The sequence below is a fragment of the Notechis scutatus genome, chromosome 4 (assembly GCF_049901735.1).
Source record: "Notechis scutatus isolate UNSWTSFEM ecotype Mainland chromosome 4, rNotScu1.2, whole genome shotgun sequence".
Classification (NCBI taxonomy): Eukaryota; Metazoa; Chordata; class Lepidosauria; order Squamata; family Elapidae; genus Notechis; species Notechis scutatus.
The window spans coordinates 41,311,206-41,326,302 of NC_142012.1; the positions used below are offsets into that span (position 1 = coordinate 41,311,206).

Below are 15,097 nucleotides of genomic sequence, written 5' to 3' on the forward strand. Positions count from 1 at the left end.
TAATTGTTCGTTATACGCAGTAATTTATTTTCTCCAGTGATTACCCATTAACAGAACCTTTAAAAAAAGAACCTTTACAAGGTAGCAGCAATCAATGTTTTATATATCTAGGCTACCATCCAGTGGCCATTTGAGTTTTGAAATGCAGCTGCTGGAGCCACATTGAGTATGCAGGTTTCCTGTAAGGATCAGTGTGGGAGTTGCAAAGTGCAGCCATTGCACAAGAATGGATGTTTTTTATTAGAACTATAGTTTCATTTGCGTGCACTTAGCCAGGGAGTAGGTCAACCAAAACGACATGTCAAACTTCCCATTTAAAAAAGAGGAAAAAAGTGGCTATGAAGCTGGGGTTCCGATCTCTCTCATAGCCAAGTAAAGGTGCTGAGTCTAGCATACAGGATAGAAAAAGCTTCCTAAGCAGGACCAATTGCGACCAGCACTGCACCTCCAACTATATCATCTTATTTTTTTTCTTCCACGTGCCACAGAGATTCTTATAACCAGACAGTTATATAAAAAGGAAACATGTCTTACAAAATGGGGGATCTCAATTCACTTCTGATCAGCCTCAGCTATGAACTGACAGTAAGATAAAGGTGTTAATCTGAGGACATGTCCTTTGGAAACACTGGTGTGCTCTTGTATCAGGGCAATATGGATACAGACATAGAGTAAATCTAACCCTCTTCCCCAATTATGGCCAGTAAGTTGTAAGTTGCTTAACAGTTAGTACTATTGGATCACTGCCAGCATTCCCAAGTCATATTCTAGTTTTCACCAGGATGCCTGCACTACATTTTGAAAATATTGGTTTTTAAAAGGGGGAAACTAGAATACTACACAACAAAAGCCTCCTCATGCGTCATCTGTATTTCCAATAACCTAACTAGTTTGCCTCTTGCTAATTTAGGAACTGACCATACCAGTTATGGAACATGTCTCAATATTCTCTAAAAATTCCAAAATATGCCCACAGGACCAAAAAGACCAGACTCTGGCTTACATTATTATTTTTCAGTTCCAACATCTGCACTGGAAATTCTGGAAATTGAAAAAAATGACATACTATGCCAAAGGTGCTTTGCTTTGCTTTATACAAATACTGTATATATTTATCATGTTCAAAATCACATTAGTCTGTTAATGTTCCCTTTCTATTAATATGACAACAGCAGAAATTATTTTCTTATAATTGTGCATTTGAAATTCGTCAGTTTAAAACATAAGCCTTCCCATCATTCAACTTAATTAAGTTTGGCGTGGACTTAAAGGTAGGTAATTACCACAGCCATACTACTATTATATACATACTATTATTTGTGGTAGAAGAGAGGATTAACCTGGGGCTAGGCTTTTTTCCTCCTTTTTTTGCATTCTACGAGACATAATTCAGGGTTGTTGAATAACAGCCGGAAATGAACTAGATGGAAAGGCAGCGATGGGTGAATATGTAAGACTGGTAACAAGAAAATTAAGTCATTATTTTTAAACCAAGTCCTTCTCATCTTTGGTGTTCATTTCTAGGCTGTGTTAAATAAGCATTTGTAGCTCAAGGCATATTGGATCAAGATGGAGTGCATATTCACTGTTTAAATATTTGGGTTGCATTTTAGATTTTTTTTGTTTTTCATTTAATTCCTGCTGTTTAGTGCAATCCAATCTACAGCTGTAGAAAATATGTGCTGAGATTAGGCAGCTAGTCAGGAAAGCATCCTGGAGGGACGGGCACAATGACAGTCTAAAGGAGCTTCCCTAATGCTCTAACAATCAGTATAAAAGGCAGTTTTCCTGTGGTTAACTGTGTTGCTGGGTCAGCATAAGGAACGAGTTTTTTTTGTGATGGAGGAGAAAATGCAGAGAGAGGAATACCCTGTGGTAAAAGTCAGGGGTGGGATTCTACCAGTTCGCACCTATTCGCTAGAACCGGTTGTTAATATTCTAAGCAGTTTGGAGAACCAGTTGTTAGAAGAAATTACTGGCCTAATCCTGTAAGGAAGGCAGGAAGGAAACATTCTGGTGTTGCCTACAGAAACTGCCTCTCCGTTAACCCTTATTACATTCTTGGCAGGACTAGACTTCCTGTCTCAGGAACTTCTCTGGAGTTTTTTTTCCCTTCCTTTGCTGGTACTTTGCTTGTGTGGAGTGACCATTCAAAGTTACAATGGCACTGAAAAAAGTGACTTTTGACCATTTTTCATACTTACGACTGTTGCAGCATCCCCACAGTCATGAGAGGCCAGGCGAGGAGATACGTACCTTGTTGTGAGTGATATTGAGTTGGCCACGCCCAGCCAATAACATGACCACCAAGCCATGTCCACCCAGTCACATGACCACCAAGCCACACCCACCACCTAAGCCACTCCCACAGAATCGGTTGTTAAAAATTTTGAATCCCACCCCTGGTAAAAGTGTCATTCTTCCATCTCTTAATGTACTTTTGTCACTAGAGAAAAAGATGGAGACAGCTTTGAGAAAATAGGCAAGCATGCAGCCCCTAAAAATGAAAGTCAATAAATACTTATCTGAAAGCATTCCTAGTCTAATGAAACAGGAAATGGACTTTTTCCAATTTAACGACAGGTTGGGAACCCATGAGCTTCATGCCAGAAAGAACTATTTTAAACAGAAAATAGATCTCTTCAATTCTCAAGACTGGGATAAGAATGCCAAAATTGAAAGAAAATTCCCAGGAAATGAATTTTGGGACTGATCTATGATTGTTCTGTTACGTATTTGAAAATTTTATATGATCATATCTGTTACATAAAACAATCCTATATGGCTAGCAAACAAATAAACAAATAAACAATAAAAATACCAAATTAAAACTCTTAATACATCACCAGCATTATAACAGTAACCTCACAAAAACAACATACACACACACACATACACAATTGTAGGAAGTTAGCACTCAACCCTCTCCTAGAAAATTGAAATATCCTCGGAAATATTAAAAAGGCAGAATGTTTCCCTAAAAAGAGTAGAAACTCAAGAGAAGAAACACCTCAGAAGCAGAAGCTCACCCCCACCTTTGTTAATGGGTGGGCCATTAAGGCCTGGGCCAGAATACTTTACATAACAAAGATCTCCAGTTAAAGCTATAGCAATTGCCAAAAGCCCTTTTCAGTGCATCATTATCCAGCAAGGCTCAACCAAACCTGGAACTCAGGACAGCCTTCAGAGTTGCCTCTGCATGGCCCCATGGGAATCTGACAACCAATCAGAATACAAGCTCCAATTCAAATCCCAACAAAGGTTATAAAACCCAGGCACTCTCAACATATTAGCCCTTTTTTCCTTCTCTTTTCCTTCACCTTGGAGCATGTCATCATCCTTCTTTGGAGCTTCAAGCCATGTGGCCCTGTCCACCATTAAACCATCTTTCCAAATAGCCTCCATGTTTCCAGTGTCTTTTTCCCCATTTGGAACTGAATCCAGAAGGATAATTCTTCCAAAACAGTATACACAAATAGACTAATATATTAGTTGGTCTAAGTCAGGGTTATCCAATCTTAGCAACTTTTAAGACTTGTGAACGTCAATTCCTAGAATTCCCCAGCTCGCCATCCCTCTGTAGTTGCTAGCTGATTATGGGTCTAGCCTTTAAATGTTGCTTAGTGGGGTTTTTAAAAACACACATGCTCCCTACATTGACTGTCCAACTGTAAAATATCCAAGATCTTTCTTTCTTAAATATGAGCTTAACACATTAAAAATGCAACTGAAGATTGAAAAGATAGTGATGAATTTTTTTTTAACTGCAAGTAATTTCCACCTGAAACAAGAGGTGGAATATCCAGTTTTTACAGGAAAGTTATCATATCACTTCCTCCCCACACTGTCTATCCTCAGTCACTTTTCTCCTTGCTCACTTGTGATTGAGGAAATAAGATTGGCTGCTAAAATAGTTTGATGTGCTCCGTGGAAGTAAATTGCTAGAGACAAATTAGAAAATACAACTTATCATGTTTATGTCAGCCTCAGCCTTCAATTTGCCGTGAAATGCATATTTGGCAATAACAAACTTAAATAAAATCACATTCCTGAGTTTCTCATCCCACTTTCAGTTTTATAGTGGATGGGTGGATGGAAGGAAGGAAGGAAGGATCATTTTCTTCTCCCCCAAAGAAAAAGGAAGTTTTAGCTGAGTCTCTATCATTGGTAGCATATTTGAAGTGGAAGTTTTGCATTTATATTCTTATATACTAGGGCTTTTACTATTGATATAAAAATGCTAAATAAAATTTTGGGACTTTTTCTGAACAATTTACCAAATCCCAAAGTCTCCAACCATTGGAAAGGGAGTGGATCAAATACCTATCTGAATAAATAAATCACAAGTAATCGCCAGCTTCCTGCCTGCCTCCTTTTTGATCTTTAAACAAGTAACTTAAGGGCAACACCAGACTTCTTGAGTTGAGCGTGCTACATCTGCTTTTTTTGGAAAAAGACATTTTCTGCACGTTTACAAATACCATAACAGAAATCTGCTGCTAATTCTATGCACCAAAAAAATTAGAACAAAAATTCTATTTTTTTTATTCTATAACTATATTTTATAAGTAAGTGGAATTAAAGCCACTCACCTGGAACATTACAGAATTCTAAAATTTAAAGTGATTAGGATAGTTCCTTAAAATCCATTAAAATGCAAAACAAAAACATGATTATTGGGCTGGATGTTATTTAGGTTGTGGCTAGATCACTAATTGGAAACAGATTGTAACTGACTCAGCCTGCTTTACTGAATACATTTAAAAAAAAAAAAAAACTAAATTCAAAGCCAGATATTAAACAGCTGTTGTCAAACTTTTTGGTTTCCAGGCATATAACTGCATGTTTGTCCCAGCTGCTATGACTGATAAACTCATACATGCTTTTATTTTATAACTTATATGGCCAGTTATTATATCCAATATACAACCTTTTACAAAAAGTGTTCTTTTTCACATGTGAGCCCCGTAACAAATGCTGATAATTAGGAGTGATGCATTTGGAATTAAGCACCCAGTTGATTTAAGCACCCAGAGTCACAATTACAAACAACAAAGATATATCCTTTGTGTCTCAAACCATATCCACACCTCTTACATTTTAATTCTAACCCTATGTTCATTGACCACCAAGATGGTAATAGTAAAATCTAGTTACACTATTCAGCGACAAAGCAGTTCCTTCAGATGGTTGCTTGAGGTAAGCTTTTACTAACATAGTGAAGGAACACCATCAACATGTTCTGCAATCATTATAGCTGAGTAATTATTAGCAACCAAACTTAAGAGTTTTATTCCTAATAAGGTATCACAAAAACAATGAAAAAGATTATAAATCACATGTAACATGATTTTGTTGGTAGTTCCCCTTTTGATATTAGAATGCTACATTAAATTACATTTTTATATAGCTAATTCATACTGATGCAATCTACTGATTTGCAAGGAAGATGGGAAAAATTAAAGTTGAAAGCTTAATAGCTAGTATGCAAAACATAGGAAATAGGACTTTTTAAATCTGAGAAATAAGTAAACCAACCTCCAGATTTTGGGTAGGGATAGGAAAAAAATTCCTGTTGAGTTATGCTGATGATAGTTATGGTTTAACTAACCCCAAACATAAAAGTCAGGCAATGTAGTCACAGGAAATGTAATGGAGTGAAGGAAACTTGTTTGGAATGGGATACAGAGCTAGCTTAGAAACATACTGTATAACACCCAGACTTAGGTCTGGTAACAAAGAGGGAATGTGGAAAGCAAAACAAGAAAGGAAAGGAAGAATGTTTTGAACTAGCAGGAAGCATCTGCCCTCTGCTGGCATGACTACTTATGAGCAAGAGATGAAGGAAGAAGTTAAACTCAACCATATTTTGTTAAGGTCCCATTTGTGAAAAAAGCTAATGAGAACTACAGAGGCAAAGCTAAAAGTTCCACTTTACCTCTAGCATTTAACCAAAGTTGCAAAAATATAATAAAACTTAGAAGATGCTCAATCTTCGAGGCTCAAAGAGATGCTTATCAAGTCAGATAAAACCTGCAAATTCAGGTTTTGTTCCCTTCCCTACCAGTTGCTTTTAAAAATCAAAGTTTTTATTATTTAGGAGAAACTGTTCTATGCAGCTCATTTCTTCATCACTATATCCTCTTTGTGAATGAGGATGCCTTTTTCACTTTGCTCCTCCCTTTTAAAAAATAAACAGAAACTTTCTTGCACAGAGTAAAACTTACCGAATCAAGGGAGCATATGATTGTTATGTGTAGAAGTAGTAAGTAAAATAAATTCCACTTTTCCATTTTGATGAACCTGCAGAGAAAACCAGCATTGTTTGTCAGCTGAAATGCAAGTATAAGTTCTCATCACTTGGCATGTGTTGGAGCCATTAGGGATTGGTTGTTTATTTTCTCATTGGTTCTTCATTGTCTTGGTAGGGTGGAGATATATAGTGATAGAAATCAGATTACTTCAAAGTTCCAGCCAATTTTCAAGCAAGATAGGGAAAAAAGCATATCTTAAGACAAATTTAAGGTTAAAAATGTTTCTTAACAAAGAATCATCTTGGAAAAAGAAATTATAGGTTTTTTTTTAAATTAATGCTACAGCCCTAAAGTGTATTGGGACCTACCTGTGGTAGATGAGATAGCATTTTATGACTTCTTTATCAGCTGATCTACATTTTAACTATTAACTGACTAGCTCAATACCCATGCTTTGCTACAAAACTATGCGGTCGGGTTTAGTTTTTGGAGATGAAAATAAGAAAACAAATCTGCCTCTGCCTACCAGCATCCATTGGTATTCATCTGGCTAGCATCCTGTCAGTGTGTGAGTGAGTTGAGGCTGTTTGGAGACCGAAACAGTATTTGCTGTGTGAGCAAGAAGGAGACAGCAAGGAGCCTGGGCGTGGCTTAGCTCAATGTTCTGTAGTAAAGCTATTTGGTACTGTAAAAACAAAAACTGAAACTCCTCTGCTTGTGTTTTGCATTTGGAACAGATTTCTTTTCAGGTGAGGAGGGGGAGTAGAACTCCTTAGCATCAGAGCATGTTAATAGTAATATATGAAATACTAATGCTCTGATGGTCATTTCTTGGTGAACACCTAGAAGCCAAGAGGAACATATGTGCCAAATTTCAAGTTTGTAGGCTTTACAGTTCTGGAGATGTTGTGATGATGCATGAGTGGTATTTCGCATTTAAATATATAGATTTGGTCTTTAAAGACTTGAACTGTATGTCTTGAATAACTCATTGATGAATACATCACAGTTGGTTGGGCTCCTACATTATGCTATATAAATCATGATTTATACAGCATCGAGGCTGAATTCACACTACTTGCTGAATCAAATCCAGTGAATTATGTGACATAATTTGTGATCCCAGTTTTCTTTATTATTGTAGTACATTATTGTCTCCTGATCCAGGATTGGTTTAATTTAAAGTATAAGAATAAAGTAACAACTAATCTCCCTTTGATTTCAATGGCTTAACTTAATGTACAATATAACTACACCTACACCTACAGTGCTTTGGTCATAGTAACATGTTTCCCTGAAAATAAGACTGAGACTTGTTTTGGACTCTAAAATAAGCACTAGGACTTATTTTTTTTGGGGGGGGGGGGGAAGGTTTTTTTCCTATATATGTGAGGCCCACTTTTTCTGCTTGGTCACGGCGGGGCAGGAGGCCACATGGTGGGCTAGTGGGCTAGGGCCCATGCAGCCAGGCCACCCATGCCCTGACACTTGTCTTGCCTCGCAATGGTGGCTCTGGCAGCCCTGTCCAGCAGGACCCAGCATAGCCGCTGGTCACTTCTGCTTGCTCATGGAAACAGAGCAGGAGGCCGAGCGATGTGCCAGTGCCATGGCCATGAGGTGAGGGGGGGGCAGAGCTGCCCTACATGCCCCACATTGACTTATCTCAGGGTCCCCGCCATCCATGTCCCAACACTTGCCTCACCATGCAGCCATGGCACCACTACACCATTCAGCCTCCTGATCCATTGTGACCACAAGCAAGCAGAAGAAGTTGGCTGGCAGCCACATGGGCTCCTGCTTCACATGGCTGTTGGTGCTGCCACTGTAAGGCAGGTGTTGGGTTGTGGATGGCCTGGCTGTAGAGGCCCTGAGTTAAGCCTAACCAGTGGTGTGGGGCAGCTCCAGCCCTCCTGCCTCGCCACACAGCTGTGGCATCACAATTAATCAGATGGCTGCCCAGGCCCTTCAGTGGGACTTATTTTGGAGATAGGGCTTATATTAGGTGCATGTGTAAACTATGCTAGGGCTTATTTTTGGAATAGGTCTTATCACCATATTTGTCTTTGAAATAGAGAATATATTATTTTTGGTTTTACCTTAGACTAGAAAATAGCATAAAAATGAACATGCCTTCTTGGTCATTAGTGTCTGCCTTATGAAGCAGCTTTCTCCTGGAAATATGGATGGCCCAACCTGACTGGCTTTCTTGAAGGCTGTAAAGATCTGGAGGTAGGGTGATAATCAAGTTCTGATATGGGTGTGAAATATTGGCAATTAGATTTTTACAGGAGTATCAATTTGACTTTTTCTTGTTTTTTCTTTTAATTGATTAGATTGCGTATTGCATTATCTTTGTCTGGTACCCATTTGCTATATCACTTTATTTATTAATTACATTTTTATGCCACCATCTCCCCTATAAGAAGACTCTGGGAAGCTTACAGGTTATGAAACAAGTAGAAAAATATCGTGTTTCTCACATAATAAGGCCGGGCCTTATTTTTTTGAGCCCAAAAAATGGCTAGGCCGCTTTTTCAGGGGGTGACTTAATTCCCCCTTGCATCCTCGCCAACAGCCGCTCCTAACGGGCGATCATGGCCAACAGAGAGCTTCCTACTCCCACCTTTGCTGCAGACACCTTTGGCACCCGCCGCTGTTGCTTTCCCTTCTGCCCATTCCGCTGCCACGTTTGGAGCTGCCGCTTCCGTGTTTGGAGTGCCGCCGCCATTTGGAGCTCCAAACGCGGAAGTGGCAGCTCCAAACATGACGGCGGGCGATCTTTTATTTTGGTCCGCGCGAAGTTCAGAGCGAGCAAGAGAGGGAGATGCGATGCCTCCATCCGAGATGGCAACCTCACTAGTGGATCACAACGTGGCTGGAAGCCCGAATCGGCAGGATACGATGGCGATCTTTTGGAGCGAGAGGAAAGGGAGAGAAGAGTTGCGAGGCGTAATTTGCAGGAGGAAGTGGGTGTACCCCACGGCAGGGAGCCCAAGGAAGAAGGGCTGGTAGGCAACGGAGAGCGTCCCATAGCTCCAGAAGCAGCCTAGAGACGCGCCCGGAAGAGGCGCAGATGCTGCCTTGTAGTCCCCAAGCCAACTGCGTGCGCCGCCTTTAGTTATGTAAGCTCCGCGCTTTGGGCATCTCCGTGTGATCGCGACCCTGTCCTTTCCACCTGGCGCCTTTGCTGCTTTCTGGCTCTTTAGCAAGGCATCGCAGTCTCCTCTCATGCTCGCTCTGAACTTCGCGGACCAAAATAAAAGATCGCCCACCGTCATGTTTGGAGCTTCCGCATTTGGAGCTTCCGCCGCCGCTTGGAGCTCCAAACAGCGTCAGTGCTCCAAACACGAAGCCGGTTGCTAAAGAGCCAGAAAGCAGCAAGGGCGCCAGGTGGAAGAATTTCTATCATTATCAGGGTCGCGATCACACAGAGATGCCCAAAGCAACAGCGGCGGGTGCCAAAGGTGTCTGCAGCAAAGGTGGGAATAGGGAGCTCTCTGTGCTTGGCCATGATCGCCTGTTAGGAGCGGCTGGTGGCGAGGAATTCCCGCGCTCCTAACGGCAAGTCTCCCCGCCCTTCCCCTTATTTTGCATATTTTAAAATAGGCCTAAATTTGGGGGAGGGGCTTAATTTGATTTTATGCCCAAAAACATGCTGGGCCTTCCTATTGGTGGAGGCCGTATTGTTGGAGAAACACGGTAATTAAAATATTAAAACATTAAAGTTACACAGATTAAAAATTTAAATCTATAATGAAATCAGAACTAAGAGATAGATGGGATAGAGATGAGGTCTGCCACCTCCAGTAGTGATCACCTCCCCTTGGGTCCTGGGCCAACCAGCAAATCCAAGTTTTAGTACCCTTCCAGAAGACCAGAAGGTAGGGGCAGTTCTCACCTTCTGTGGTAGAATGGTCACAGTGGAAAAGAATCTTTTCTTTGAACCTGCCCAACGGGATCTGTAGCAGGTATCTTTCTTTGGTGCAAGTGGGGTGGGTTAGTCCAATTAGGGAGACATGGTTCCTCAGATAGTCCAATCAGTTTATCTTAGAAAGTTAATATGATCATGACTTTTCTACTTGAGAAGATTATTATGCATCTTTATGTACATTTTCTCAGATCCCAAAATGTTCTCTTAGTTACAATCCAACAAATTTTTCACTGTGGATAAATTATAGGCACACAGCTATTTGGGGAAGTTCCAGTGTTCAAACTAAAGATGTTAAAATACACATTTAAATTGTGCTGGCTAAATACTGATTTGCATATTTATTTGTTTGCTAATGAGATTCATTCTTATAGGTGATAGCAAAACAATAAACCAAATGGTATCAAAGTCTATAATTAGCTAAATGGAACAACAAACAATCTGTAGTGCCTCATTAAGTTGCCAGATTAATCTGAAAAACACAGCTACAGCTCTACATGTATTTACTAGGGTTGGTGGTATTTTGTTATGTATTGAGATTTGCAAAAGAAAATATCAGTTGCAAGAAAAGCTAAATAATCTTACATAATATCAAATATAGTGAGAATTTGTTATATAGTATACATATAACAAATTTGTTATATAGTATACATCAAATACTAATCTTCCATCTTAGCACTTTCTTCTATATACCCTGTTTCCACAAGGCCTCCCCAAAGGAAGCCCAGCAGTTTAGCATGAAGAAATAGCCCTCCCCAAAAAGGCCATAAACAGAAAGGGGGAAGGTGGGGGACCCTGAAGCTGTTCAAACTTCCCGCGGTGCCCCACACCGAGGTCACACCGCTGTCCCACAGAGGACGGCAGCTTTTGGGCACAAAAAAAAACCACCTAAAAGGTAGACACAATGGAACTGATTTTAATCATATTTATTATGCTGCTATTAGGCTATTATAATACATGCTATGTCGGACTGCAACTCAGAAATAGGTATTAAAGTTGTGTTCAAACTGCCATTTCTGGAGGTTATTGAATGCCACACAAAACTGATCTGGAAATATCATATAAAAATATCTCTACCCAAGTTCTTTTTATTAAGAGATTCATACACTGTTTTCCATGATGAGGAAACAATGGCACCTATGATAAATGGAAGCATTTGTACAGCAATAGGAACATCTAGTTTATATCTAAGCAGTTCACAGTGATATGTATGATAAAATCAACAATATAAAATACAAACATAATAGGACAAAAATAATAAAGATAATATAACAATATCTTTCATCAACCCTCATTCATGACCCTGGTTTCTCTAAATAATGTGCCCAGGCTTTCCAGAACAAGCAGGGTTCAATAATAGAATACCGTTGGGAAAGGAGGCAGTCTTATTTCTGGAGACAAGATGTTGTGGAGATGAGGAGCCCATTGTGGGAATGCCTATTTTGAGGCTCCTATTGTTGAACATCCCAGGTAGGGGAATCCAAAGCAGGCACTCTGCTTGGGTGCAATAGATAGGGAGATTCTACTTCGCTCAGAAACTCATTGGTCCTGGTATCAGATAATAACATGCTTGACTGGTAAACATACACTTGATGTCTGTAGAGGATTTTTAAGAGAATGAAGAGAATGAATTGCAGTAATCTAACTGAGATGTGATATGGCTGTGAGTACTGATCTCAGTACCTCCCACTCCAGGAAAGACTACAAGTGGCACATCAGCCATAATGGGGCAAAACTCCTGCTGGGTAGAGCCTCTACTTGCCGCTATGTTGTGACCCTACTCTTTCAGGGGAAGCACAACCCCCAGTGGTTAATGTTGATACAGTCCTGGAATCATTTGGTTTCTGAATTAGCCACCATTCCATTTTGTTTGGCTTTAGTCTCAGACTGTTCCTCCCCATCCTACACTCAGGACTCCTACTACCGGTATATCTCCCATTTGGCTCATGGTAGAACTCTGTAGCAAGAATCATTTGATGATATATGAAGATGCTAAATAAACAGGAAAGGGGAATGAGCATTCAAAATTCCATAGTTAGAAAAGTTGTTAATAGATTCCTTCTGATTTAAAATTAAATTGTGGTTAAAATTACTTAAAAGGAACACAAGCAATGTAAATTATAACGTATTTATAGTTACATTGAAAATATTTTACAATACAATATTCAACATAAGCTTACCAACCATTTAGCTTTACTAATAGAATTTAGAGAAAAAGAGTTTTCCTATCATGGTGATTATCCGTTCAGCACGTTTCCAACAATTAGTCTGCTACATTGAATAAATCACATTTCAAAATCTTTTTAAAATGCATCCAAGAATGTGTTAAGTCAACAGCAACAACTATTTTTCTTCTTTTTTGAAAAAAAATTTACAACAAAAACAACAAATAAAAACTCTCTTTCAGTTATACAGTATATCATCTGGTACATATATCTTGTGCACATAATAATATTTGTATACATTTATCATTGAGCTTACATTCATATTATATTCTAGTCAACGTTATAACCATTTCTCTTCTTCTGATGAGGTATTTTTATTAAAAAACAAATATATATAGAAAATAGCCACATCAAACTAAAACACAAACAAACCATGCTGAAGGGTATATAAATATGGATACAATTTTAATATTTATCATTCTGAACAAGATACAAATAATATTTCAAAAAGCATATTGTCTCTTTTAATTTTAGATACCAGTATAATTAATCTGATAGACATAGATGGAACAATTTAATTGCTATGCACATTTTACAGTTTCTGCCAAGATCATGCTTATATTATATCAAAAGTATCATTTTAATCCAGCGATATCAAATAACTATACATTTAAATATCTCATTGAAAAATATTGGGTAATTCCCAAGACTGGGCAATTCCAACATATATAATGAAAACATATCTTATTCAGCTTCCTGTCAGTTGTATTAGTGACAGACAAGGATCTTGTTTTGTTTTGTTTTTGGTAAGAGAATTGCCTCTTCTCTATTATATGGCCTTCAAGTCAAATTATGTGCCTTAAAGGCCACATAATAGATTATTTATTTATTTATTTATTTGATTTGCCAATTGTTTTAAAAAAAAGAAAAAGAAAAGGGGTGATTAAAAGGGGTAATTAAAAGATTAGTGCTCACACAGTGATGGCAAAAAAACAACAACCCAAAACCATCTGCTATTGTTGTATATGAAAATGCATTCACATTCTTTGTAAGAAAGTCTCCAGTGCTTGCTTCAAGAGCAAGATGCAGTGCTATCAATGCAGTCTTATGTACATTTGAGATTTCTTCTGAACTTACTTATTTAAAAAGTTTTAGGAAACATACTTTAGAATTGCAACCTACCTTCCTTCCTTCCCCCATCTTCATCCTTGCCAACTAGTAAAAATACATAACTTCTACTTGAAAAAAACAGCTTGTTTTACCTCTGAAAACTGGAAAGTTAGTATCTTCAGAGCTGATCCATTTTCTCCAGAATCTTTTTTTTGCCTTAATTTGTGAACTGTTCAAACTATAATGAGTCAGGAGCGAGGAATGTTTGGAGGAGCTGGGTTTGACAGTTATAAAGACAATGCTAATAGAATCATCTTCAGCCATTTAGAAATGTGTGTTTGTGTATACATTTTTTTAAAAGGATCAATTTCTTTTTCATAAGAGAATTTTGGACAGAATTTGGTTGGGCATCGATCTCATTGCAGGCTAGGAATTTCGGAAAAAGGAAGAATGGGAAGCTTTCCTTATTGGTCGTTGAGCAAAAGAATTTGATAAAGTTGCAACTTAAATGGTTCTGTTGCTACTAAACTACACCAAAATGTGGTTTGGTTATACTGTAGTATGTTGTGTGATGTGAACCCCAGCTGTTCTCAAGAATGGTGGTGACACATTCTTATCAGTAGCCTAAACTTCAACTGCCAGTCCAGTTCATTATAGTTTCTATATGCTACTGTTAATGGGGCTGAGGTACTCCATTTGTCAACCTGATTTTGTGAACTTACTTTCTTTGGTGATCAGCAATTATAGGACAACTTTTTAGTGTGCATTCATGATACTGAATGTGCATATCTGAGGAAGTAGTGGGGGAAAGCTGCCTTTAGCTTTTTTCCTACATTATCTAGAGGCTGAAACCTTACACAAGAATACAATAACTAGGCGCAAAACGTTGCCCATTCCTACTGTATACACAATTGGACTTCTCAGAAAGTATTTATAGGATTGTGTTATTTATCTCTTAGAAATGTTTTCAGTAAAGAAGTAAAAAGTGGTTTCTCTGTTCATATACGATCTGTTTTTAATTGCTTCTTAGCACATAACATTACTTTCAAGAGCTACTAAAGATAAACAAATCATTCCAAATTTATTTGGCTATTTCCAGTAAAATATTTTCTTCATCAGAATTCTTTCTTACGTAATTTGTTTTTAAGACTGTGCTGGTCTTGCTTTAGTATTGCATTTGGCCGCATTCCAAGATTTGGTAAATATTCTGTGTTTGCAAGCTAATGTTACATATCTGCCCTTCAGAGTTCCACAGACCAGACTAGAACATTTTCTTGTTTTTATTAAATAACACTTTAAAATTTTACTTACTTATTTTTTTCATAGGTTTAGTTCTGGTCAGAAAATTTGAAATTGTCAGAAGCTATTGTGCAAAATGCAGAGGTCAACATTCATACAAAAAGAGTTGCTCAGTCATTGCCCAAATCAATTTTTGCATGAACGGTTGCAAATTATTTGGTTTACATTTTCCCTTTGGCCCCTAACTGTGGGATGTGAAAGGCAAATTATTATTTTTAGAACTGAGCAGAGCTTAAAAGTATTCCAAGAAGACCATGTAAGACTGCCCATGATCTGCTGATGGTGGATCTTTGGTTATCGTGACCCCATTTGGGAGTTAAAGACCAACATGTGAGGAGAAT

General features: G+C 38.4%; 1 protein-coding gene across 3 annotated transcripts in view; it reads right to left on the reverse strand.

The window, feature by feature from the left end:
* The window catches only part of FGL1 (fibrinogen like 1), a 38,596-nt gene extending 24,865 nt beyond the window's left edge, over window positions 1-13,731 (reverse strand). For 2 of the 3 annotated variants that reach the window (XM_026666981.2, XM_087963216.1), the window contains exons 1-2: window positions 13,610-13,731; window positions 6,228-6,303 (exon numbers count right to left, since the gene is read on the reverse strand). In XM_026666981.2, coding sequence (XP_026522766.2) covers window positions 6,228-6,293 — 66 coding nt within the window. In that variant the 5' untranslated portion in view covers window positions 6,294-6,303; window positions 13,610-13,731. Of the gene's footprint in view, window positions 1-6,227; window positions 6,304-13,529 lie in introns of all 3 variants that reach the window. The other variant, XM_087963215.1, reaches the window with a different exon arrangement.
* Between the last annotated feature and the right edge of the window lie 1,366 nt (window positions 13,732-15,097).